The sequence below is a fragment of the Lindgomyces ingoldianus genome, assembly GCF_010093535.1.
Source record: "Lindgomyces ingoldianus strain ATCC 200398 unplaced genomic scaffold BDR25scaffold_16, whole genome shotgun sequence".
Lineage (NCBI taxonomy): Eukaryota > Fungi > Ascomycota > Dothideomycetes > Pleosporales > Lindgomycetaceae > Lindgomyces > Lindgomyces ingoldianus.
In genome coordinates, this window is record NW_022985177.1 from 418,949 (window position 1) to 443,520 (window position 24,572).

At 52.4% G+C, this 24,572-nt stretch overlaps 10 protein-coding genes across 10 annotated transcripts; 6 read left to right on the top strand and 4 right to left on the bottom strand.

Moving 5' to 3' along the window:
- Nucleotides 1-33: 33 nt before the first annotated feature.
- Nucleotides 34-1,670, bottom strand: BDR25DRAFT_355161 (uncharacterized protein; the record flags this gene model as incomplete). The annotated part of the gene is made up of 10 exons (XM_033695416.1): nt 34-83; nt 115-185; nt 212-254; nt 369-564; nt 629-797; nt 841-1,037; nt 1,092-1,240; nt 1,283-1,338; nt 1,376-1,531; nt 1,591-1,670. The coding sequence occupies 10 exons, from the start codon at nt 1,668-1,670 to the stop codon at nt 34-36; spliced, it is 1,167 nt and encodes a 388-aa protein (XP_033547533.1).
- Nucleotides 1,345-8,214, top strand: BDR25DRAFT_342964 (uncharacterized protein). Its single transcript, XM_033693782.1, has 2 exons — nt 1,345-7,249; nt 7,298-8,214. The coding sequence occupies exons 1-2, from the start codon at nt 1,693-1,695 to the stop codon at nt 7,924-7,926; spliced, it is 6,186 nt and encodes a 2,061-aa protein (XP_033547534.1). The 5' UTR covers nt 1,345-1,692; the 3' UTR covers nt 7,927-8,214.
- Nucleotides 8,215-8,383: 169 nt separating this feature from the next.
- On the top strand, nt 8,384-12,346 carry BDR25DRAFT_334306 (NUC173-domain-containing protein; the record flags this gene model as incomplete). The annotated part of the gene is made up of 3 exons (XM_033692917.1): nt 8,384-8,481; nt 8,534-10,435; nt 10,490-12,346. Exons 1-3 carry the CDS (start codon nt 8,419-8,421, stop codon nt 12,344-12,346), a joined length of 3,822 nt encoding a protein of 1,273 aa, XP_033547535.1. The 5' UTR covers nt 8,384-8,418.
- Nucleotides 12,347-12,483: 137 nt separating this feature from the next.
- On the bottom strand, nt 12,484-14,998 carry BDR25DRAFT_286859 (exocyst complex component Sec6). Its single transcript, XM_033688278.1, has one exon. The coding sequence runs from the start codon at nt 14,905-14,907 to the stop codon at nt 12,622-12,624; it is 2,286 nt and encodes a 761-aa protein (XP_033547536.1). The 5' UTR covers nt 14,908-14,998; the 3' UTR covers nt 12,484-12,621.
- Nucleotides 14,999-15,111: 113 nt separating this feature from the next.
- BDR25DRAFT_286862 (zf-CSL-domain-containing protein) lies at nt 15,112-15,464 on the top strand (the record flags this gene model as incomplete). Its single annotated transcript, XM_033688279.1, has 2 exons — nt 15,112-15,334; nt 15,408-15,464. The coding sequence occupies exons 1-2, from the start codon at nt 15,134-15,136 to the stop codon at nt 15,462-15,464; spliced, it is 258 nt and encodes an 85-aa protein (XP_033547537.1). The 5' UTR covers nt 15,112-15,133.
- On the bottom strand, nt 15,445-16,289 carry BDR25DRAFT_303719 (arabinogalactan endo-1,4-beta-galactosidase). The gene is made up of 2 exons (XM_033690062.1): nt 15,892-16,289; nt 15,445-15,835 (listed from the first exon to the last, which is right to left on the bottom strand). The coding sequence occupies exons 1-2, from the start codon at nt 16,231-16,233 to the stop codon at nt 15,575-15,577; spliced, it is 603 nt and encodes a 200-aa protein (XP_033547538.1). The 5' UTR covers nt 16,234-16,289; the 3' UTR covers nt 15,445-15,574.
- On the top strand, nt 15,902-17,473 carry BDR25DRAFT_303720 (uncharacterized protein). The gene has a single exon (XM_033690063.1). It carries the CDS (start codon nt 16,307-16,309, stop codon nt 17,003-17,005), a length of 699 nt encoding a protein of 232 aa, XP_033547539.1. The 5' UTR covers nt 15,902-16,306; the 3' UTR covers nt 17,006-17,473.
- Nucleotides 17,474-17,710: 237 nt separating this feature from the next.
- On the top strand, nt 17,711-19,985 carry BDR25DRAFT_286871 (uncharacterized protein; the record flags this gene model as incomplete). The annotated part of the gene is made up of 7 exons (XM_033688280.1): nt 17,711-18,018; nt 18,073-18,098; nt 18,148-18,232; nt 18,279-18,407; nt 18,458-18,558; nt 18,613-19,047; nt 19,101-19,985. Exons 1-7 carry the CDS (start codon nt 17,817-17,819, stop codon nt 19,983-19,985), a joined length of 1,863 nt encoding a protein of 620 aa, XP_033547540.1. The 5' UTR covers nt 17,711-17,816.
- Nucleotides 19,986-20,659: 674 nt separating this feature from the next.
- On the top strand, nt 20,660-22,473 carry BDR25DRAFT_31938 (uncharacterized protein). Its single transcript, XM_033691821.1, has 2 exons — nt 20,660-20,900; nt 20,957-22,473. Exons 1-2 carry the CDS (start codon nt 20,770-20,772, stop codon nt 22,332-22,334), a joined length of 1,509 nt encoding a protein of 502 aa, XP_033547541.1. The 5' UTR covers nt 20,660-20,769; the 3' UTR covers nt 22,335-22,473.
- On the bottom strand, nt 22,473-24,488 carry BDR25DRAFT_31933 (uncharacterized protein). Its single transcript, XM_033691814.1, has 4 exons — nt 24,433-24,488; nt 24,295-24,377; nt 24,063-24,174; nt 22,473-23,994 (listed from the first exon to the last, which is right to left on the bottom strand). The coding sequence occupies exons 2-4, from the start codon at nt 24,351-24,353 to the stop codon at nt 22,612-22,614; spliced, it is 1,554 nt and encodes a 517-aa protein (XP_033547542.1). The 5' UTR covers nt 24,354-24,377; nt 24,433-24,488; the 3' UTR covers nt 22,473-22,611.
- Between the last annotated feature and the right edge of the window lie 84 nt (nt 24,489-24,572).

Below are 24,572 nucleotides of genomic sequence, written 5' to 3' on the forward strand. Positions count from 1 at the left end.
CTCATGCCTGGTATTTGATGCACACTCACAGACCTAATGAATAATGAACACCGGCCATAGGCCTATGCCGATACTTTGTTGTACTGCATGCGATCACATAACGTGGGACCTGACCAGGATGTGGTCTATCTGTTAATCCACTTGCTGGAGTCTCGAAGAACTTCAACGGGATGTCAACTTCTGTCCTGAATTATCCCCTGTCATGTTTCACGTTAGGTGATAAGATGTAGTACTTTGCCAAGTGAAATGCTTCTCTGGAGACGGCAGTCATGTGTTTTACATACACTCTATATAAATGAAGCCGGCGTTGCATGGCTATTTTAGATACAGAGTACAATTGCTAACAAAGGGCAGGGTTCCTTCTTCACCGTCAACTAGTTCCAATCCAAACTCCAATTCCAATCCAAACCCCAACACCAACTTCCCTACCAAGGCTTCCTCTGGTTCTGGCCCAATGCCATTGTCCCCGTTGCTGAAGTTCTTGGTGCCAATGCTTTGCATGGCATATTGGTTGTATTGTTGAATTCTCCACTGTCGAATGTTTATTGAACAACCCAAAGAAAGCTGGAGAGGAGATGCCAGGAATGAGTGATAGCTGCATGGGCTGTAGGAGATATATCTGTGATACCATTTGGGGTCCCGGCCGACAGAAGCGATGACGCTGCATGCACTCTGGCATTAAGACGATAATTAGTGGTAATTCTAGCCCTGGCTCGGCACAGCTTTCTGGAAGTATGGAGTTCTGGGTGGTTGGATTCGGCAATTTGTCCTTACAACGCTGGGCCCACGCGAACCTGCTGGCAAAAGGAAACGGCGACCCGAGGAGGGCATTATCGCCACGGAAACGTGGGTGTGAAGGTTGTGGTCGGAATTATGTGCGGGCCGGGTGCTCGCGTCCAGCTGACACGAAGTGTGTTATGCAGCTGCTGTGCATCAAAGAGATCAAGAAGCTGGTATCTACGAGACGGGTTGTAAAGCGTCTCAATGCGGCGATACCACAAAGATGTGTTTGATGTGCTCCCCTCCCGAGATCGAGTCTGATATCGGACCCTAAATATTAATTTCATGCTTCATCATGTTATCCGCAATACAAATTGAGTGAGAGAAGGAAAAGACGGAAGTTGCCAACAGCTGGGGGCAGATATTTTTCGCGACAATCCTAGTGGCTGCTCGTGAAATGCTGCGTCCAGGGCTTGTAGCTGGGGTCCTGTTTTGGGCTGCGCAAAACGCGTGAGGACGGCTCAGTCAATTAAGCGGATGCAGGAACGGAGCCATCACGGACGTCCCGTGAACGTTGTGTCAAAACTCTCAGGTTCACGTCCAAGGCGTCGCTCTGCACTCATTCACTCACCCACCGCGCTGCGCTCTGCTCCACCTGGCCATCCTTATCCTGCCGTCATTCGTGCATATCGCCCGCCCCATCTTCCTTTTTGTCCCATTGTGCGTCCGGCAGGCCTCTCTGCGCGCTCGCTCGCCGTGGCCCCGGGTCGGCGTCGTCCACCCCAGGTTTTTTGTGCCTCCGCTCCCGTCACTCGGCACCACCGTCCATCGTCAGGGGCGCTGCTCTTGCCCGACAGCGTCCTCTCTCACGCCGCCAATTGCCTGCGACACTTGCACCCGCTGCCGAACGCGTCCCCCCGTGATGCTTCTCCGCCCTCGCTCCTCAACATAGCGCAACAAGTCTGAGGCGCCATGCCAGGCTGGAGACCGCTTCCGCGCATTGCTTTTGCAATCTGCGTCTATCCTTTTTCGCCCTCGTCGCCCGCCGACCTGCCCCTCGAGATCGGCGACGAGCTGTACATAATTGAGCAGGGAGGCAGAGATGGCTCGTGGTATCGTGGCTACTTGGTTGCCCCGCCGTCGCTGTTGGCTGGCCTGACCAGCGTCAAGGGCCAAACACTCGAGGCACGCGTTTTTTCAGGCATTTTCCCGCGATGCTGTGTCGAGGTGCGCGAGGTGCTCGGCGAAGGCAAGAACCCAGCCCACCTCTCCGACGGTCTTGAGCGACTGCCCCCATCGCGTGGTAGTCATGGTGAGCCCGCCGCCAACGGTGTCATCACTCCCACAGAAAGCACAAGTGCTACCTCTGCCAAAGGCGCCGCCAAAACCTCGTCCAGGCCCGACCATGTCTCCGCCCTACCCTCCTCGGCCTCTCGCCCGCTGTCCAGACGACGCTCCAGCAAGAAGCGCGCCGGTAGCCACGGCTCCCAGTGGACTGCGCGTTCCGACCACCTCCAACAGCTCATGCTGCCACTATCCCCCGTCTCCGTTGGCTCCCACGACCCGACCGCACCGCGACCGCCCGCCCCCGTGCCGATGCTGAAAATTGGCGATGAGACCTCGACCTCCGCCCAGGAGCCGCTGGTAGACGAAATTGCGTCCTGTTTGAGAGAATGGCATTCTACAAAGTTACACGAGCTTCTGCTTGCCAGACGGTACAGCTCGTTGGACAAAATGTCCGCCCTGGTGCAGCGATTGGACACGGCGCGTCGCCAGCTGCTGCACAAGGTTCTGACAGCGCAAGAGTTGGGGAAAGTGCGCGAAATGACAGTCTGGGATCTGGTCACGGGAAATAAGATGCTCTGTGGGGATGTGATTGTGCGAAGCCCCTCGCAGCGGGGAAGGATTCTGACGGGCGACGACTCAGCCATCGAGATCACTAAATTGCAGTCCATGATGAGCCTCCTAGATGCACGGCCGGTTCCGCACGTTGATGAGCACAATCTCCACCACCTGTTTGTCACCCTGAAGAATGTCCTTGGCGACGTTACGCAGGTGGCCGCTCAAGTGAGCATGTACCTATGTCTCAAAACCCCCGGCGAGCCATTGAAACCACTGTCAGAGGTATACTCATTCGACTTGACCTCGCGTGATGGAGCGGCCGTCTCGTTGACCGGAGAGAAAATGAAGTCGCTCTTTGTGGACCTCAGTGCAACAGATATTGGCGAAGGTGCGGGTTCTGGCTCCAGCCTGTACCTTGTGTTCAAGCTGCTAGCCAACGAGCCATTCCGATCCTCTTCGAACGCCCCACAGATGAGTACCCCAAGGGAAAGCACATCAAGCAATGCTCCCCCACTACAACCTTCCCAATTTGGGAGCATCAAAGGCGGGAGGCGGAGCGTAATGTTTGGATCGAAACGCAAGGAATCCGGTCTTTCCAACCGCCAGCCAGAAGCCCGACCGTCGAGCGTAGATACGAATCGAACGCAGAGCCAGGACGGTCGGCCAGATTCTGCAGCTGCGAAAACCAGAACAGCCTCCAGGGACCAGAAGACGTTGAAGAGAACAATAGCCGCTGGAGTCCTCCGCGTAGATGCACTGATGCGAGCTCAATCGGAAGCAGAACAACCCATCACCTTATGGACCCCTCCAGCGCCTTTTGACGAAATCTCCGACGAGGGCGAAGATTGGGACGACATCTTGACTGAAATCTACCCAAGTGGGAGTGGCAAATACAAAAAGAACGCTCAGATAAGCCGCATTACAATCCATTTGAAAGCATTTGCAAATCCAGACGCCGAGTCTTTAATTGAGAAGACCCCTACCCTGCTCCACAATATCAGGCAAACGCGGAAAATAGGATTCTCTGGAGCTCCCACCAAGGGCCGTAGCGATATTTATCTCACACTGAATGAAACATTTCTTCCTCGGAATGCGTTCTTGTCACACCCGAAGTCTGGCACTGTTCCGCTTGCGCAGAATTCCTCAATGAGCAATCTTCAATTGACTATCGAGGTTCGAAAATCTTCTGGAGAACGTATTGATGGATGCATATACCCTTCAAGTAACAGTGCAGGGCATACTGCGTGGCGCACAACTGCCGTGGAGCGAGGCGAGCGTTGGAACTCGACTATTCGGCTCGCCATCAGCCCAGAGGATGTGCCTGGGTCGCATATCGTTATGAGTGTGGCAGATGCTCCTGGCTTTCCTTTTGCATTGTGCTGGATGCCGCTCTGGACTCAGGACGCTTTCGTGCGAGATGGCGATCACTCTTTAGCACTTTATCGGTACGATGAGTATACTTCGAGTATGATAGCTGGAAAAGGCGCTTATCTCGCCCTTCCGTGGAGCTCGAGGAAGAAGGATGAGTCAGTCATGGGACCGATGGCAGCGTTGCACCTGCGGACGTTTCTCTGCAGCACGAAATACTCCCAAGATCCCAACCTACTTGGACTTCTCAAATGGCGAGATCAACCAGCCGGAGAATTGGTTGCGCTGCTCCGGCGATTCCCTTTTGTCCCGGAGATCGAAATTGTCAAACTCCTGAATGAAGTATTCGACTCTCTCTTTGAAGTTCTAGTGGAGTATGCCGGAAGTGACGAGTACGAAGACCTAGTCTTTCATGCTCTCGTTACTGTCCTTGGAATAGTCCACGACCGGAGGTTCAATCTGGGTCCGTTGGTGGATCAATATGCCGAGACAAGGTTCAAGTACCCTTTTGCTACCTCTTGCCTTGTTCGCAGCTATACCCGCCTTCTGTCCAACCCAGTGGAACCAAACTCTTCTCGGAAGTTACGAGCAACGTTTAAAGTCGGAAGCCATGTTCTCAAGTTCATCATGAATGCGCGGCAGCAGCAGAAAGAAAAGGAAGCGGGCATTGGGATTACCAGCCGACAACCAACCTTCACGAAAGATCTGCAAACTATCTTTAAGTCTCTCGAATCGCTTATGATGAACCCATCCCCAGTTCTGATCGGAACGAAGACCATTCTCGTTCAGAACTTCCATACCTGGCTCCCTGAGCTCTCCCCGTCAATGCCCCCAATGGACATTCTGAATTTGACGACCAGCTTTATTGACTCGTGCTGTACAGCGCAGGGAAAGCTAATATTGTACAAACTCCTCTTAGTCCAGCACCTAACTGAGTTGACTATCTTCAAATCCCCGGATACTCGTCGGATCCTCTTAACCAATACCGTCAAATGGTTAGCACCACACTGGGGAAAGGTTGATACAGTCACTGAGCAGTGGAAGGATCAGATTCGGTTCTGCTGCTCAGTGGTCGCTTCTCAGGTTGATGAACTTGGCCAAGAAGCATGCGAATATATTCCAAAGCTGGTGGACTCTTATCGTGCGATTCAAGCTACGCCCCGACCAGCCAAGAACACTCTCTCTCTACTGTTCCCAACATCGTACCCTTTTCATTCTCGTCCGACTACGATCGAAGCCACCTTCGACGAGGCCCTGATTGAGATCTCTGCAGTCCTTGCAGCAATGTCTAGTCTGCCTACAATCATCCACTTAGATTGGCCGAAGTCTGACATCGCTGACTTCCTCTTCTCGGCTTTGCAGGTCTATATTTCCATTCTGGACTGTGAGGCATTCCCGAGCTCTTGGCTGAGTGTTCACATCTACCACCACAAGGCCACAATGCGAACCCTGGAGAAGCTTTCTAGTATCCTAATCGACTCTTTCTTGCCACATCCTGACGAAGCAGATCATTTCAATACCGAGCTCTGGCGTGCATTCTTCGATGCTCTACTGAAACTCGTTGGGAGCGATGCGCTTGCACTGGAGACATTCCCTGAACAGAAGCGTCGCGCTGTGTGGAAGATCGCTGGCGACGTTCGGGAGCATGGCGCAGATTTGCTTCAGAGAAGTTGGGAAGCGATAGGTTGGGAGACTAGCCCAGAGGACAAGAAACAATATGGGCTTGAGAAGATGGGTGGTTTCCAAGTCCAATACGTACCAGGCTTGGTGGCTCCGATAGTCGAGCTCTGTCTCAGTGTTCATGAAGGCTTGCGAAGTGTTGCCATCGAAGTTCTGCAGACTATGATTATTAGCGAGTGGACTTTGAGCGAGGATCTCTCTTTGATTCAGGCGGAGATGATCGACTGCCTGGACCGCCTCTTCAAGTCGAAACTTCTTACCGAGGCTGTCCTGCAGAAACACTTCATTCAGGAGCTTATAGACTTGTTTGAGCCTTTAGCACAGGACCCAGAGGACCCATTATTCGTCGCTGTCAAGAATCTCATCACCACAATTGACGAATTGTTGGATCTTCTCGTTGCTGTTCATAGCACCGAAGCTACTGGCGAGGTTTTCCACATCATGGATACTCTCCATCTTATGGAGTTTCTGAAGGATATGCAGAAAGAAGATATCTACATTCGCTATGTCCACCAACTGGTCGACCTCCAGGCAGAGGCCCAAAACTTTACTGAAGCTGGTCTCGCCCTCTGTCTGCATGCCGCGCTTTACGAATGGGAGCCGTCAACCATCGTGGAGCCGCTCGTTGATCCAAATTTCCCAGCTCAATCCTCATTTGAACGCAAGGAACAATTATACTTCCAAATGATCAAATATTACGAGGATGGCCAGTCTTGGGACAATGCTTTGGGCACTTATATGGAACTCGCGACGCAATATGAACATAACGTCTTTGACTTTTCCAAACTGGCGAGGACACAGCACGCCATGGCCACAATCTATGAAAGCATTGCCAAAGGCGATCGACAAAACTCTCGCTATTTCCGCGTCGCATATAAAGGACTGGGTTTTCCTGTCGGGCTGCGAGACAAACATTTCATCTTTGAAGGCTCTCCAAACGATCGATTAGCAACCTTCACAGATCGCATGCAGCAACAACATCCTGCGGCCCAGATTCTAGCTTCGGGGGCTGAAGAGGATGTGGAAGGCCAATATTTGCAGATCTTCCCTGTTAGCCCACAAAAAGACCTTATGCATCCGATCTATCAACGTGCGAAAGTTGCGCAATCCATCAGGGACTACTACCTCCTATCGAGGCCATCACACTTCACGACAGCGTCTCGTCGTACTACCGGCGATCCAAATGCAAAGGAGCTCACGGTAGAGAAGACTGTTTACACGACGGCAGAATCATTCCCGACAATTTTGCGCCGGAGCGAAATTGTTGCTGTTGGGACGGTGGCCCTAACTCCACTTCAGACTGCCATTGAACGCACATCACGCAAGGCTGCCGAGCTAATAGCCCTAGAAAAAAAAGTGTCGGAAGGAGAAGACGCTGCTCTCACAACCCTGACACAAGAACTGATGGTGGCGATTGATACAAATGCAGATACTAGCGTCGCTAACTACCATGAGCTACTGCCAAATGAACGAGCCTCGATGTTATCGGACATGGAGGAGGACGAACCACAACGTGAGCCGAATTTATTGGAGAATGCTCTTAAGGTTGCTTTGACCGACTACGCGCTGGTAATCAGACGCTGCCTAGCACTATACTCTAGGCCTGCTCAGCAAGCCACCAAAGCGGATCTTACGCAGCGTAAGTGTTCGAACTAGTTCCTCATGTACTGGAGCTAATGCTTTGAAGGGCTTGAATTGGCTTATGCCCAGGAACTGGCAACTCTTATGCCGGTCAATCCTGGCCAGATGATGCGTTCACCTACAGGCTCTTGGCTTGTGAATGCGGCCTCTCCATCCCTCGTGACAAGCCCAGCATCGGTCCCTACAAATCACGTGAACGGCACAAGGGTGGCATCTCCCCCTCCCGAAGGGCGACCGGCACGACAAGACAAGAAACGTCTTAGTCTTGCATTCTTCAAGGGTGGATCCACCAGCGAGCACCAAACAGACCGGAAACCTGAGAAACAAGCTGCAGAAGAGCAGGTGGATGCAGTGTCGACCACTACCTCGTCGCGAAGTCGCAGCAAAGAGAACAGCAGACATCGATTGAGCTTCTTAAATCTCGCTTCACCCGAGGCGATTCCACTACCACCGAGTAGTCAGAGCATTAGCCAAAATAGCCTAGGCCAGACGCACAGCCAACGAAGCCAGAGCACTGATGCCAGGCCGGAGACAAGCAAGAGTGGGAAGAGTGACAAATCAGATCACCAGAAAAAAGGGGGTATGAGAAAGAGGTTGAGCATCTTGAACATTGGGAAAAAGACTAGCAAGACGAGCGTAAAGTCCCGAGTTGATGATACCCTGACAGAGGAGTAGCCTCCCGATACTGATTAAGTTTTCTTCGATTTTGATATATGGGGTGGCAGAGGCGACCGCATGACATTTTTGGCTAAACACGTGTTGTTGCACCGGTTTTAAAGTTGGCTGACAATGGTGGAGTCTTTTTCCAAGTTTGTGTTTTATATCAAAGCGTTTTTAAGCATGGAGCAGGGGGATCTAGATGGGGGGAGTGTGTCCTCATCTGGGATATTTTCGACGGCACGTGCTTGGTTGTATGATTACCTGCTTTTTGGTGGTTGTGTTTATACCCGGACGATAACTTTGGAGATGCGAAAATAGACCGCTAGTTCAAGCTGATTACCAGAATGTGGATGACAGTGTATTGAATTCACGTGACAGGGCCTGCAATTGATAAGGGAGCTCGGTTCATTGCCTTGGCGGAAGGTGGGCAAAATTCAACTCTTAAACTTTTTTGCTCGGCACAACTGCAACACAGCGACGCTTGACAAAGCCAACAAGCTGTCCACCATGGCGCTGACGGAGAAGCTCGCAAGGATTCGAGATTCTCCGAAGCTGCAGAGCCAGCAGCATGTATGTCTACTGTCTCAAAGCGCGCTCTTTTTCCAGGACTAACTTCATCGAGACGGCCGTGGTTCTCTCTGCAATTGAGGACACGCTCCGCGAGCAAAAGTCAGATTTCACCCCGACGGCATATTTTGCTGCCCTTTTATCGCTCCTGAGCCACCAGATCTCACCAAAAGGCATTGCCAACAAGGACACGGCCGCAGCCGTCATCTACTTGCTCGACCTTGTAACCCCGCATGTCCCCGCGCCGCTGCTGCGATCCAAGTTCTCTGAAATCCTCGCCAGTCTTGCCCCCGCCCTTACTCACTCGGATGCCGATGCGCCGCTGCTCAAACCTTCGATTGGCTGTCTAGAGTCGCTTCTCACTATACAGGATGCTCGCGCATGGGATCTTCCCCAGACCCAGATTGGTCCGAGGCGCGCTGTTGCTGGGCTTCTGAACATCGCAGTCGACCATCGGCCTAAGGTCAGGAAGAGGGCACAGGATGCGCTGGCAACGGTGCTAAAGAACCCCCCCCCAAGTCCCTCGCTAGATCATCCAGCCGCCGACATGTGCGCCGAAGCTGCATTGAGGATGCTGAAAGACAATGCAGAGAAGGCTGGGAATACGAAGAAGCACAAGGGACACAAAGATGCCCAAAGAAATGAGCCGGATCTGATGCACAGCCTGCAATTGATTAAAACTGTAGCCACCGCATCAGGGGGCTGGCCGAGCCGGAAAATCGACGTCCTCTGCGAATTGCTGCTCAATATTTCAAAGTCGACCAACGAGTACTTGACCACGGCCGCTTTTGATATATTCGAAATTATCTTTGCGGGCATGGCTGACGAGGTGTCATCAGTCAAGCTCCCTAGACTTCTCGAGGTTGTTGCCGAGCTTCAGCCCTCAAAGAACGACTCGCAGCTCCTGCCACCCTGGATAGCTGTCTTATCGAGAGGCTACGAAGTCTCAGCCCAGATTGAGCCTAGAGATACATTCGCGAGGCTTCCGGAACTCTTCACCATGGTATCAGGATTCCTTACTTCTCCATCGCACAATATTCGTATATCCGCTTCGGAATGTTTAATCTCATTCATGGTCAACCTTGTCCCAGATAATGTCATCCTGGACCCGTCGATTTACGACGAGAAAATTTTAGAGAAAATAGCAAAGATCACTGCAGACCTCCTCAGCGTCAAGTTTCAAGTTGCTTGGATGGAAGTCTTCAGCATGCTTTGCGCCATGTTTGAAACCCTGCGATGGCGCTCAACCCCTATTCTAAATCCTGTTGTAAAAATTGTCGGTGAATTAAGGAGCAATGAAGCGTTCACTGGGGTGAAAGAGGCAGATGAGGTTCTGTCAAAAGCGATTGGTGCCATGGGCCCGGATGTCGTACTCGGTATTCTCCCATTAAACCTGCCGAGGCCACCTCTAGGACAAGCCGGTCGAGTTTGGATGCTTCCAATTCTCCGTGACTCTGTCCACAACACTAGGTTGGCACATTTCAGGGCTGAGATGGTGCCTTTGAGCGAAGCGCTGTACCAGAAAGTTGTCAGTCATGGCCAAAAAGAGAAAACTATGGAAATTAAAGTTTTCGAGACGGTTGTTCAACAGATTTGGTCGATCCTACCCGGTTATTGTGATTTGCCGCTCGACTTGACAGATGCCTTCGACCAGGGCTTCGCAGAGCTTTTAGCAAACCTGCTTTATGGCCAAGCCGATTTGCGAACTGATATCTGCAGAGCCCTACAGAATCTTGTGGATAGCAACAAGGCTATAGTAGGGTTAGAGGGTGAGGAGGATCTTGTCGCACAGGGGCGGATATCCAAAGCGGATGCTCAAAGGAATTTAGAACATCTCGCCGGATTTTCGAGTAACATTCTTGCTGTTCTCTTCAACGTCTACAGTCAGACTTTGCCGCAGTATAGGAGTACTATCCTTCGGACTATTAACGCATATCTTAGCGTCATCCCTGAGAAGGCAAGTCTAGCTAATTTCTAATTCATATTGGCTTGTTCCTAACCTCTAAAATAGGAGCTAGTGGAGACTTTTGAACGAGTTGCGACTAACCTTGAGACTTCACTCGCAGAAGCCACCCCTCAAACACAGGCTGACAAACAAATCCAAGAGAAGTCACAAAGCAAAATGCCACCAATGAGCCACACTCTCTTAGATCTGGTCATCACAATATCACTTTATCTTCCTCGTGAAAGCTTCCCTTCTCTTTTCCGCATGGCCGCTACCATGGTCAACAAGCACGACGATCCGCAGCTCCAAAAGAAGGCCTATAAGTTGATTCCTAGACTTGCTGAGTCTCCCGTCGGTAAAATTGCTCTTCATGAACGCAATGCAGATCTCCAACAGCTCCTTCTCCAGAGTGCTGAGAGGGCATCAGCGCCAGCCCAAAGGGATCGCTTAGCTGCCATCGCTCAGATAATTGAAACCATGCCTCAAACAGATCTCTACTTTATCCCCTCTGTCCTTTCTGAGGTCGTGATCTCCGCCAAAGAAGTCAACGAAAAGGCCCGGGAAGCCGCCTACAACCTCCTCGTGGCAATGGGAGAGAGAATGGATCAAGGCGGGGACATCGTGCAATCCAAAGTGCCTAATATGCCCTCCGACGCACCAACCGTCCAAGCATCATTGGAAGAATATTTCACCATGGTATCAGCCGGCCTCGCAGGCAGCACACCACACATGATCTCTGCATCCATCACGGCCGTAACCCGCATTCTGTATGAATTCCATACCCGGATCTCGCCCGAGACTATCCAACACCTCCTCGAGCTCATGGATATCTTCATACAGAATCCGAACCGCGAAATCGTCCGCAGCGTTTTAGGGTTCGTCAAGGTTGAAGTCATTACTCTGCCTGAGACTATGGTGAAACCACGTCTGAAAACCCTGTTGCAGAATCTCATGATCTGGAGCCATGAACATAAAGCACACTTCAGAGCGAAAGTTAAGCATATCGTCGAGCGCATGATTAGAAAATTTGGGGCGGAGGAAGTAGAAAAGGCGTGTCCGGCTGAGGATAGGAAGCTAATCACTAATGTTAGGAAGGTGAGGGAGCAGAGGAAGAAGAAGAAACAGAACGCCGTAAATGGGGGAGAAGAAAAGAAGGAGAAGCCAAAGGGTAAATTCGAAAGTGAATACGACCAGGCTGTCTATGGCAGTGACAGCGAGGAAAGTGACGGAGACTCCGAAGATGAGTTCGTTAGAAACCAGAAGAGAGCAAGTGGTGCGGGCAAAGTAAATGGTGGGCAGACGTATATCATTGAGGATGATGATGACCCACTCGACCTGCTTTCGAAACGCGCGCTAGGGAATATTTCTAGTACCAAACCGTTGAGAGGGAGGAAATTGGGACAAAAGAAAACGAAAACAAGGACAGATGAGGATGGGAAACTCATTCTCGGTACTGAGGACTCAGAAGATAAACCTAACTCGAAACGGAGCAATAAGCGCAGTTTTGACGCCGGAGACGATGGTAACGATGGTGATGTTCTCATGCACGACGACGATACTAGGACCCTTGAACAAGGCATCAACGCCTACGTTGACGCCATCCGTGGTCGAGATGCGGCGCAACGTGGTCAGAAAGGCAAGCTCAAATTTAGTAATCGCAAACGGAGAGATGACGATGCGATGGAAGTTGATAGCGATAATGATATGAAGAGGCAACCGAGGAAAGAGAATTCGGGTTCCGGCATGGCGAGAGGAGGCAGGTTCCAAGCCCAGAGAAAAGGGCTAGGTGAAGAAAAGACAAGGGGTGGGAGAATTGAGAAAGGAAGATGTGGGAGGGTTGGGAGAGGGAGAGGTGGGAGGGATGCAAGAGGAAGCAGGAGGAGTGCAAGAGGGGGAGGAGGATGGATCGGACCTAAGGCCTAATACGAGTCTAAAAGTGTGGGTATTCAAACAGGCGTTGCAGAGAGTGGTTGAGCATTTATCGGAGGCGTCTGGGAACGAATAGATTTCAGATACCATGGTCACGTTCTTGATATTGTTCTGCCAACGGTAATCTACCGCTCGTATCACGAAAATAGGGTATTCATACAAGCAAGCAGCGGGACTAGATCCAAAATCTCACATCTATCACCCATCAACGCCAAGCGCCAGTATTTCTAAATATCAGCAATCCACAAAGAAGACGCTTTTCAATCCCATCATTTCACTTTGCTCATAATCGTCTCCAGCCCCCTTTCAACATTAACTTCGGCGGCTCTTGCTTTAACCGCGTTCAACATGCTCCTCTCGAAATCATCTCGAGACCTCAACACGGCCTCCACCCATCCAATCTGCACATCCCAATATGCCAATTTAAACTGCTCATATACATCGGGCACACTGGCTTTATCCGCCTCTAGCAAGCTGACAAACCCCTCGACGACACGCCACTGAATCTTGATCTCAGGACCTATGGGATACGCCTCGAAGAAACCGAACACAGTCAAGATATCGTCTCTGATTTTCTCGGTGAAAGGGTCGGATCGACGAAACTTTGCGCCTTTATTGCGCACGGCAGACAGGTAGTGAGCCAAGAGTTCATCGGCGAGTTCTTGCACGAGGATATCTTGGAGTAAGGGAACGAGAACGCGGTCGTAGTCAGCAAGGTAGTCTTGGAATGTCGATACGATAGCGCGTATGCGTTGTGAGCTGTACCATGCTGGGGTGAAGAATTCGGACATGATGGCGCGGAAGTCAACGCAGAAGATCAGCGACGTGAAGATCTTGATGCATGTCGTCCCCAGATCGATGTACCCATTCCGCAGCGTTTCGATTTGGGCGGTTACATTAGGAGTGTAGGCGGCGGAGACTAGGGGAGTGATGTCGCGTTCGAAGGATGTAAGATAGGACACAGTGCCGTCGACTTCCTGGTCGCCGTCATCGATGCAGGCAATTTGGTCGTTGGCAATAGTCACGAGCCAGTCTTGTAGTGCTTGCATGCCATCCTGCTCGGCGGTGGGCAGCGCATATTTGGCCAACTCGGCTTCAGCGAGCGACTGCCACATTCGCTGGCGGGATGAGAGGGCGCGGAACATGGCTTCGATGACGCCTTCGGATACGTCGGTGCGGTCGCTGTTGCTGGCGACGAGGAGTTGTTCGCGCAGCATGCGCCACATATCCCCCAGCGTCTTCGTTCGGAAGTACCCGTTCTCGTCTGTGTCGAGAGCATTTTCGTCCCGCTCGAGGAAGTTCTTCTTGTCGGTGACGGCCATGCGGTCCATCCATTCCTCGACAGCCTTGATGATGACTTGGCGGTATTCGCGGACCAGCTCTGCGCCGCGGTTGTCGATGAGATGGGGGGACAGGTCTTCCTCGGGCACGCCCAGCTTCTGCATCTTAGCATAGTACTTGTCGACCCAGTTGATGATGGCCAGCATCTGGGGGGGGCGCAGTTCGGGATCCTCGATGCGCGCCAGTAGCCAGTCGTGCATGAGCTCGTGGTATATGTTGCAGTAGGTGCGGAAGATCTTCCACTTCTTGGGCATGAGGTTCTCCATGCCGAGCTTGACTGTGTTGAGGTTGTTGAAGTACCACTTGACGCTTTTCTCCAGCCGATCTGGATCCTCGAGGAAGGACTGGTTGGCGGCGTCCATCTTGGCCTGGCAGACGAAGCGGATGGACGCGAGGAACTTGTCCTTGTAGCCGCGCAGCTGCTTCGGGCCCGTGGCAATTGACTTGAGGCGCGAGGCGAGGTCCTTGTACTCGCGCTGGGCGGCCTGCAGGGCCTTGACCTTCTTGTCGGTGCGCTCCTCCTCCTCGACGACCAGGGCGAGACGCACCACCATGCCCTCGTTGCCGGCCTGGACCAGCTCGATCAAGTTGATGCAGGCCTCGCCAACGTGGTTGTCGAACCAGTCGATGACGTCGTCGAGGCGCGCGAAGTAGTCCTGGACTGTGGCGCCGGTGTCCAGGCGCAGGTTCTCGATGAGCTCCGTGGACGTATCTGAGGCGCGCTCCATCTGGTCCACGGCCTCCTCGCGGATCTCGCGCAGGGTGGTCAGCTCATAGTGGATCTGCAGCAGGTTGGGCTGGTTGGCAGGGTCCTGGTCGTCCTGGCCCAGCAGGTACTCCAAGTTATCGAGGCGCTGCTGGAAGGTGTCGATGTCGCGCTTCATCTTCTCGACCTGCTCGAAGTTGCGGTGGGTCTGGGCGACCAAGTTGATGTGCGGGAAGTCATGGATCATGTTCTGGGCCTCGGCGCACAGCTTGTCGATCTTCATCATCTCGTCCTTGATGAGGTTGACAGTGCGCTGGCCGTCGGTGATGCTGGTCATGCCGGCCTGCGTCACCTCGAGCTGGTCCTTGAGGCCATGGCGCAACTGCCCGTCGACGGCCGCCTTCTTGCGCAAGAACTCGGCCTTGAGCGCGGGCAGTTTGTCGAGGTCCTCGGGATGGCGCAGCAGCTCGGCGAGCTTGATCGTGGTGGTGGAGTCGACATCGTTCATGCTGGAGGGAGGGCCGAGGTGAATTGATTCTACATTCTGTCAAGGGGAGACATGATGCACGTCGAGCCTCCAGCGCGGGCTTGGCCTCCTGCCCCGTGCTGCCGTGCTGCTTCTGCTGCTGCTGCTGCCTCCCCCCGCAAAGTCTTAAGCCCGCCAGCGCCCCGGCTGCCCCTCCCCCCCCTGGCCCCCCCCCAGCTTCACAGCCGCACAAGAATTCTTTTCCGCTATGGCCGACGACTACGACGACGCAAACATCTACGACGAGGTCGAGATCGAGGACTGCTTCTTCGACGAGATCCTCCAGATCTACCACCACCCGTGCCCGTGTGGCGACCGCTTCGAAATCTCCATCGCAGACATGCGCGACGGCGCTGACATTGCCCGCTGCCCCAGTTGCAGCCTCATGATCAAGATCGTCTTCGACGTGGTATGTACAAAGTGCCCCTGTATCCCGTGCTCGCCTCCAAGGCCGCCTGCTCACATGACTTGCACATGCACAGTCCGACCTCCCCGTCGAGCAGGCCGACTCGGTCCAGTCCGTTGCCATCTCCGCATAGATGGCCGTGTGTGCGGGAGCGTGGGCTATCACATCTGCATTTTGTTGGCGTTCTGGATACATTAGGGTAGAAGCAATTTTCCCGACATAGCTGCACTATGAACTCGGCCGTCAGCTCGGTACATCGCCGTCTACTCCCAGCTGCACACCCAGCTCCTTCCGCACCAGCTCAGTCAGAGACGTGCCGTCGCGGAGATAAACCCAGTCGCCCATCCCGCTGCCCTCCTTCTCGTTCATCGACTCCCCTGTGACTACCCAATCGAACCGCTTTGGGCCCGACAAGGGCGAGCTGAGCCAGATTTGCTTGTTGGGGGGTTGCTTGTTGAGGACATATGTACCCTTGGATTGAATCGACACTTCGAGCACGCCGGCCTTTGCAGCTAGTTAGCAGTCTTGTCCATGTCCCAGATGCCCCGGGGCGAGCTTACTGAATACTCGACCTCAAGATCCTGCCGCTTCTCTTGCTCCGCCTCCAACCGACTCACCAGCTCGTCCAGATACTCATCTGCCCGCTGATTGTATTCGGAAGTCGTGATGTCGGTCGGGGCGGTGATGCGCTCTGACGGCTCGCTTTCCTTGGGGGCTGGGTTCTCCGCGTCGGGCATGATGCCAGAGAAGCGCACTGAGGCGTGAAATGCTCGGAAAGCCGCTCTTGGAGCGACACTTGGCCGTGACACACCTCGGCCTCTAGAGGTGAAGCGTGCCGGATTGGCGACGGCGCGGAATGGCCGGCGGAGGGTCGCATTGCCCAGGCGAGTGAGTGGCTTCATTGTTCCCGCTGCGGTGGTGGAAATGGCGGATGCGATGGGGAAAGGTCTATGACGGGGAAGCGCTCGGGACGTGATGGCACCCTTGAGGCTTGGATTGAGGAGCTTGCGCTTGGGCCACTCAAAGCCCCCCCCCCTCCCCGCTATTCACCCTCACCGTGCATGCATGGGGTGTTGTGGGCCACGGCAGCTGCAACAACACCACACTACCATGATCAACGCTGTGCTTGTCTTCAACAACGCCGGGCAGCCGCGCCTCACAAAGTTCTACACCCAGCTAGATACCAGTGTGCAGCAGCGGCTGATATCCGAGATCTTCACCCTCGTCGCCAACCGCCCCAATTCCTCATGCAACTTCCTTCCCCTACCCCCCCTCCTGGCCAGCAGCAGCAAGTCTTCCACCCCGACCACCCCCCACAACGACACTCCGTCGCTCGTCACATACCGCCACTATGCCACGCTGTACTTCATCATAATCTCAACCTCGACCGAATCGCCGCTCGCCCTGCTGGACCTGATCCAAGTCTTCGTCGAAGCTCTGGACCGTCTATTTGAGAATGTATGTGAGTTGGACCTCATCTTCAACTTCGAGACACTACACGCCACCCTCGGCGAGCTGATCGTCGGCGGGGTCGTCATCGAGACGCAATTGGATAAAGTAGTCGAGGGAGTCAAGGCACAGGGCAAGGTTGCGAAGCGTCCGGTCAACGAAGGCAAGGGAGCATTGAGCCTAGCTGGGTTTGGAAGAGGAGATGGGGTGTGGGCAGGACGGTGAGGGCATCGCGGTGAGGACATCGCGGTGATCGTGGACAATGTCTGGGATCAGTAGCCCAGCTAGGCTCTCACACCTGGAAGAAGCCTTGGATTCGACTTGTCCCTCGCTGAGGTCTGAGCCGAACGCTCTCAAAGGGTGGCTTCGATGGGGACTTGAAGGGCTTTGCAGACATCGAAGACGAAAAAGCACGGGCCTAAGATCCCCGGCTTCCCTCGAGAGAAGTCCTTCAAACAAGGATATCTTCTTTGATATTTCATGCTCTATTACACCTGTCACACGCATCCTGTGCTAGGACGAGACGATGTACCTTTCGCTACAGTTATCGTCAATGGAGAGGCGCTACTAGACCGCTTTTGACCATGCTTCGGATTTTAAGCCAATCATCTGCTTCCGGTCCGCCTCGCCGAGCATTTACCCAGCCCTTTACGCAGCTCCTCCGCGATCAGAAAAATCTCTGTGAAAGACGGCCCCAATGCATCCATTGAGTATTCAAATGCTCGCGCTTTCTTCATAGTGGCAAGAGACGTAACTGTGCACAGTCTTTGCGCTCCCAGAAGACAAAATGATGCTGGTCCCTGTGGACGATGAGATTGGCCAGATAGCGCGCCGCAATTAATATACATGAACAGCCTCAATCTCTCAAACATGAACCCAAGTTCCTCACTTCACTCCATTAGGTATACTTGGCTATAGATCCACCAACTACACGTGTCCAAATGACATCTCCAAGCCCTTATATCCACGTCTTCTAGGACGATTGTGTGCACGATTATGTGCGCTATCCGTCGTTGTCTTTGAACTTCAGATCATCATGTATTTTCTTAACATCCTCGTGTCGTTGATTTCTGTCGTCTCGTTAACGAAGTATGCGGCTGCCAGTCTTCGAATTAAAGCTGACCATCATTCCTTTGCTGGCGTCAATTATCCAGGTCTGCAGTTTTTGGAGCAGGCGGAAAGGGATGAGGTAATTCGGGCCCTTGTGAGGGCACATGCGAGGGTGATTCGGTTGTTCAGTCAGTGCCCATCGACATCACCCGCAAACTTGTTGGTGGCTAATAGTAGCGCAGTCCGAGGAGATGAGACACACCCAGATGTATGAGCCATTCTGCTTTCGCGGGCCATCTCCCATTGACATTTTGTAGCTCGAAAAGGAACTTGGGATCTTCGATCAATCTCTTCTTGACCAATTTGACGACACCTTAGCTGCTATTCATCGAATATCCAATGGTGTGTTTGTGTACTGTCTCAATTATGTTCAGTTGTTAACAATAAGCAGGCAAGGTCAAAGTTATTATTGCACCGCATGATGCACATGCCCTGCGGGGTTCGAACAACATTCCATGCGATGCATACTGCAAGAAAGTTGACTCTGCGTTCTTGGATTTCTACAGCAACCTCGAAAGTGAGTATAATTTTCTAGAGAAATCACCGCGCCTTGCTAACATAATGTAGTCCGGGAAATATACAAGCACCGCTTGACGCACTTGTTTAGCGACTACAAATCTAAAAACTTCCAGGGCGCCTCATGGGGCACATTGAAGGAAGTCATCATGGTTCGTCACATGACTCTCTATCCTTATTACCACTAGCACTAATCTTTATCCTAGGGAGTTGACCTTCAAAACCAGCCTTGGTCTGGTATCTGGCCCATTGTTGCCGGGGAGCCATGGCTCTGTGACATCGCAACACATCTTAAGGAAACCATTGGCCTTGGTGACAATAACATTGCCGTCATCACAGGCGGAATCTCTAGCCCACAAAGCCCAACTGGAACTGAAAACTTCCCTGACTCGGCCTTTGATTGTAAGGCGGTTGATGTCATTGGAATCCATGGTTACTACTCGGCTAGCAATGATGCGACAGCAGGAACTGCGTGGGCAAACATGTTTCTACCGGGGAACACGCTGACTTCTCGCGCACTGGGGAAGAAGCTTCTTCTTGTTGAAGAGATGGCATACATGAACACTGACAACGGCCTGGTGTACAAGAAGTCAGCAATCTGGGACCAAGGAAATGCACTCAATTACCGCGGGATTCCCTGGGTAAACTCCACCGAAAGTCTACAAAACCACTAGACGCTAATCAATATGTACAGATGTATTCCACAGCTTCAACCGAAGATGAAGGCACCAGCTCCCGCGTAAGCATTCTCCGCGCCCACAATTTCGCCGTTGGCGCCCTCGCATCCATCCTTCAAAGCGCCTACCGCGCTCGCAGCAACTTTGATTGGAGCCCCTATCTGCCTCCCCCTGCATCGGGACTCTCTAATCTCACAGTACTTCCGCTAAACCCCTTCGTCCCAGAGCAAAGCTCCTGCACCTTCGGGTGCCTAGGCTGGTTGTGCGACGCGGCCGACGGCTGCTCGCCAGACCTAATTTGCAAGAACTCCGTGTGTCAGAAGCCTGCAGAAACCCAGCCTGGTTCGGTGGGTGCAAATTGCAATAGTAAGACTGTATGCCAGGAACACCTTGTTTGCGAAGATGGCACATGTCAGAAGTGCGTTGCTCGACCTAGCATCCAGCCTTCCGATCCGAGGAAGCACATGGTTGAGGGCCACATTACCGGACAGTGCCATTTGGATATTTCCTCTCCCTTCAACATGCGCCCGATCTGCACACTGTGCGATCCCTCGAAGCAGACATGTCGGGGCAGCCCATGTCATAGGCCGGGCGACTGCTCTGCGGACGAATTTTGTGACTGGGGGCTTTGCAAACCGTGCACTGAGGGCTGTCTGGGGATGAAGTGCAAGTCCTCCAACAAGTGCAAGACCGGATATTGTAATGTGTATGGACGCTGTGATTACCCTACGAAGGTTAAGAAACCGTCCGGTCCGGGAGCAAATGCAGGAAGGCGAGGCCCGGGCTGGAATAATAAAGGACCCAAGGACCAGCAGCGGGGGCCGGCGAAAGTGAGGGATGAGGCCATGAGAATCAACATTCCTAAGGAGGGGGTTAGGGCTACCGGAAGTCCTGTATCGTGATAAAGTGGGAAACTGTGGGGATGGTGACGATGTACCAATAGTAAAGTTATGGTAGGAAAGGGCTCACAGTCATACCGTATCCGAGAAACACCTGGGCCATTTCGAATCTTTGTAGACCGTGAAGACCATGTTGAAAAGACACAATTGTACATCAACCGAAACCCTTGATCCAAGCATGTGCCACTGAAGACGAACGCTCACTGGAACTCTCGTTCAACCTTTGCACACGCACCAAAAGCTGTTGAATATTCACAGAAAAGCTATATTTGGACCCTCTACATGCGGGGCCACTTTACCTGATGTCACTGTCATTCAACCCCCAACAACCGACGAAAGCATTACCGTTTCGGCACTCCTCGGTTCGAGCAAGCGAAGCCAGCACAGCCACAATGACATTCGCCACATCCATCCCTCTAACCAACCGCCTCTGTGTAATCGAGAACGATGACGAAAATCCCATCCCGTTCCCCACTCTCATTTGCTACGATGTTCAGAATACCCATCACCAAGCATGTGGCAACAACCCTTGCAAGCTGGCGACCCTGATCGTCGCAATACGCTGATGCGGTTCCTGGAATCATGGTAGTGGTGTGTGGCGGAATGTCATGGCGATCAGTTAGGGTGGCAGTTGGAATTAAAAGGCGAGGTTTGGCCACCTCCAGGAGTGAGGCAGCGCCGGTGCACAAACCATGGTTAACTGAAATCAGACGACAGTGGAATTATCCATCTAGAACCATACTTCTTTTCCTTTGTTGATTGTCCTACATTCGTTTGATTACCCATCATGCGTTCGTTTACATGGTTGGTACTGATTACTTGTGTGAGTTGTGCGGTATTGGATGAGTCGATGCCTGCTGTAACTCTGGGACCGAAAGCTCGAGAGGTTGAGGCGATCAAGAGGGACGGGCCGGATGCGTGAGTTACACCCAAAGATCGGATCCAAAAGTATGCTGCTAATTAGAGACCTCTAGTGTATCTCTCGCCAAGGTCCTTCTTACAGCAATACCCGAATCGCTCCGTGAGATTGCAGCCACAAATGTGGCCGCCGTCTCTAGCATTCTATGGGAAGAGTTTCTGGATGATAAGAAGCCATCTTGGTTTACCTCCCTGCCGCCAGATATCCAGAGTTACTTGGTGCAGGAATTCGGGCCGAAGACAGCTGTTCCTTCTGCAACTGCTTCTACCACCAGATCGGCTACTGGTCCTTCAGCCCCGAAACAAGAGTCAAGCAAGCCAGCGGAGACACGTCGGCCTTCCCGGTCGAGCGCGACAACCCCAGCCCCGTTGTCTAGCTCGGTAACGCTTGTTACATCTATCATTACGGTTTCCATGGATTCAATAGGTATTCCAATTGCTGCACCGACTAGCTCATCTGTCTCCTCCACCTCTTCGCCAACATCCTCTCCTGATGATTCCGGTCTCTCGAAACAGCTGAAGATTGGCCTTGGCGTCGGGGTACCGCTGGCCGTAGCTGCAATTGCCGTTCTTGCGTGTGGGTGTTGTCTTCTCCGTCGCCGACGACGGAGCCAAGAGGGATCCGTACCGCCTTCTTCTCCAGGCTTTATTCCTCGATTCGCTTTCCAGGAGAAATCTTACGAAAGCTTAGAACAGCAGCATCCCTTACATCGACGGGATAACTGTTCAACCAATGACTATGGGTTCCCCAGCGCGTCAGAGGCGATCATGGCACCAGCCGTTTACTACACGCACTCGTCGAACAGGGCAAGAGGCAGAAGAACAAGTTATACGAGCCTTCAGTCGGTCACTGAGGTCTCGGAGCCAGATGAGGTAGAACCACCTGTTCTGCCGCACCGAAGCCCGAAACGGCAGAGTGTGACCAACACACCAATTCCAATTGCCCAGCAAGTGAAGAGGAAGCCTTTACCAAGCTCGAGCGGTCAAACCCCGGTAGCAGAGCTTGCTTCCCAGAGTTTACTTCAGCAAACGATGAGTGGGATCACCGTAACTCGATACAGTCCGCCTCGCTTTGCAAAAGGTGCTACCACCACGGCGTCTCCCATGGAAGGGGGAATTGCACAGAGTCCGTCCGTTAATGGACACGATCCTCCCCGCTTGCGAAACAGCACCGGATTTATTAGGTCGTCCGTTCAGGAGCATAACCCTAAGGACCCGTTCAGCAATGACTACAGCTACGTCGAAGACTATGGTCCCGAATTTCACAATGGATATATGGACATCGAGAATGGCCTGTATGGTGGTAATACGAGTTTGTCAAGATACCCGGATTCTAAGCCCTCGAAGATGGAATGGCCACTTCGGAACTGCGGTGTAAAGCAGCAACGAAACAAGAGCCCGCTGTGGGATCGAGTGTATGACGGGACGGGATGATATTGTGGGTTGATATGATTTCTCATTGCACTGTACATGATAACGAGCACTAGGACGTTTGAAGTAAAAGGCGAATTGTTGTGCTTGCTTCATCTAGCTACTTCGAAGCGTACGATAGGACCTACCCGGAGCACCTATTTATAATGTTAGCGACGATCTATGGATTGGTCTTAGAGTCTATTATGCATTCTATAGGATCCTGCAAATAAGTTAAGAATCCCATCAGTCTACCAATATCAACTCGATTTTCTTCCGCCCCGTTGCCCGCGAGATCTTGTCATTCTATCTTCAGGACGCCATGCAAAACATTCCCAAGCACACCACGAACACGCTTCGGATGTCCTTGAGCTGTGGTGAGGACAACAGCAGCACTGATCGTAAATGCAAGGTGCTCTTTCCATCTATGCTCCGGCAGGTACCGTCGTGGAAACCATGTCGCGGCGGCTCGGGGTAAGACGAAAAACAGAATTTCCAATCGTTTTCTCGATTGCTCAATGAGTATGCTTGGACCGCAGAGAAGACAGCCAGATAGAACACACAGGCCCGAGTCCCACATTTGGGGACTGATTGTTGACGAAGAAAACACCTTAGGCCCAAGACGTGTCCGGCTAAGGCAGACTCCGTAATAGAAAAAAGCGATAAAGGCTCCTAGGAAGGCAGAGCTACGTGCCATATCGATAGTTGCACGGAGTAATGCATCCCATGTAAGTCCAGATCGGTTACCGTGTCGACTTCGAGCTCTCGCGCTTCGCACTAGAACAAGGAATTGCAACGGGGCGTACATTTTAGCTGCAAATGCCCAACTTCGACAGAATCGGAGAAAGGCATGCTTCTCGCAGCTTTTACCACCTCGACCCATATGAACGAGCTCACATGGGACTGGAATAGTTAGGGCAGGGTTCCCCCAATCTTCCGAGAAACCATAGTCCCGACACATGGAACCGAGCAGAGGCGCCATGCCCGTGTCTTTCCCGTAAATCCACGTGCCGTACCGAGCATGCCGGAGTGCGAGCAATAAGCGGTGATCAAGTTCCGCAGCTGCGGAGATCCAGCGATCGAAGGTCTGTGGTAGTCGAGACGGGCTGTAAAACCACGCATGCATAATAGTAGCAGCGGAGAAACAGAAGAGAAGGGAAGGAGAACTCCAGGAGATGAAGCGAAGCCTTGAAGAATCTTTAGAGAATGGTGTGGCCCTCCACGCACGACTTACTATTATGTCCAAGGCACGTATTATTGAAAAAAGTGTGAGATCCATCGTTCTTCCAGCGAGATCAGTTCTCGAGAGCGACCTTGCCTGGAGAGTAGTATGGTCAATATCTTGGGAGTATATTTCCGGTGGTTCATCAAAAGGGCCTGGTTCGCATGGTTCTAGATGAGTCGAAGGTTGGGCGAGCTCAGTTCCACTAGGCATAGAGGGCTTGGTTGGAGCAGTGTTCAGCAAGTGGAACGAGACTGCTGCCGATACAATGGCTGCAATGAACTGCGCCGCTTGTCGGGTGGGTATGAAATCAATCGATCTTGACGGGGATCGTAAACTATAACGTAAAAACAGTATTAGGTTCTTAATAGGAATCTGGAGCAAGGTAGAGCCGCCGATTAGAACACCACAAAAGGTAGGAAATCGATGTGGAGCTACCGCTTGTCGCAGGATGGTAGTGAACTGATCGAATACGCCGTTAGCCTCGCGATAATAGAGGATGCATGAAAATGGCACCTCCGTTCACTTACTTGCATCCACGCTGCTCTAATGCCCAATTTTCCCTTTCCAAGTAAGAAGAGAATATGTATCAGGCGCGGGCCTGTGCTCGATAGAAGGCCTAGCATGTAGGCTGTGGCGAGGCTGTTGGAAAGTCGGCGTTAGCGTTGAATTGCTCCTGATGCAACCACTACAGGTGGTAACACTAGGAACGAGGGAAATTTGACGATATTCGGAAGGATAACTGAGAGGAGCGGAACGTACGGCCGAGTAAGGCGCAAGTGTAGCGCTATTCGGCTGGGTTTCTTTGCCATTATTCTCATAATGCGATCAACACGTCCGAAAAACTGCTGAATGTTGGCATAAAAGACACATATGACAGAGTCTAAAACAGAAACATACATCCTCCCGAGTCTCTCCCCGTTTCTTGCAGTAGCTCTAGCAGATCAAGTCCTCTCCGTCAGCATCCTGTGACAGGCGCAGGAAGCTGCAGGACGTCACCTGACAGAAAGTTGGAGAAGGGAGCTTGCAAACCGGCCTTA

Coding starts and splice junctions, on each gene's coding strand:
- BDR25DRAFT_342964 (XM_033693782.1), top strand. CDS start 1,693: ATGCCAGGCTGGAGACCGCTTCCGCGCATTGCTTTTGCAATCTGCGTC. Junction 7,250..7,297: donor CAAAGCGGATCTTACGCAGC/GTAAGTGTTCGA, acceptor AATGCTTTGAAG/GGCTTGAATTGGCTTATGCC.
- BDR25DRAFT_286859 (XM_033688278.1), bottom strand. CDS start 14,907: ATGAACGATGTCGACTCCACCACCACGATCAAGCTCGCCGAGCTGCTG.
- BDR25DRAFT_303719 (XM_033690062.1), bottom strand. CDS start 16,233: ATGAAGCCACTCACTCGCCTGGGCAATGCGACCCTCCGCCGGCCATTC. Junction 15,836..15,891: donor ATCTTGAGGTCGAGTATTCA/GTAAGCTCGCCC, acceptor CTAGCTGCAAAG/GCCGGCGTGCTCGAAGTGTC.
- BDR25DRAFT_303720 (XM_033690063.1), top strand. CDS start 16,307: ATGGCACCCTTGAGGCTTGGATTGAGGAGCTTGCGCTTGGGCCACTCA.
- BDR25DRAFT_31938 (XM_033691821.1), top strand. CDS start 20,770: ATGCGTTCGTTTACATGGTTGGTACTGATTACTTGTGTGAGTTGTGCG. Junction 20,901..20,956: donor AAGAGGGACGGGCCGGATGC/GTGAGTTACACC, acceptor AGAGACCTCTAG/TGTATCTCTCGCCAAGGTCC.
- BDR25DRAFT_31933 (XM_033691814.1), bottom strand. CDS start 24,353: ATGAGAATAATGGCAAAGAAACCCAGCCGAATAGCGCTACACTTGCGC. Junction 24,175..24,294: donor CACTTGCGCCTTACTCGGCC/GTACGTTCCGCT, acceptor ACTTTCCAACAG/CCTCGCCACAGCCTACATGC. Junction 23,995..24,062: donor TTAGAGCAGCGTGGATGCAA/GTAAGTGAACGG, acceptor GTATTCGATCAG/TTCACTACCATCCTGCGACA.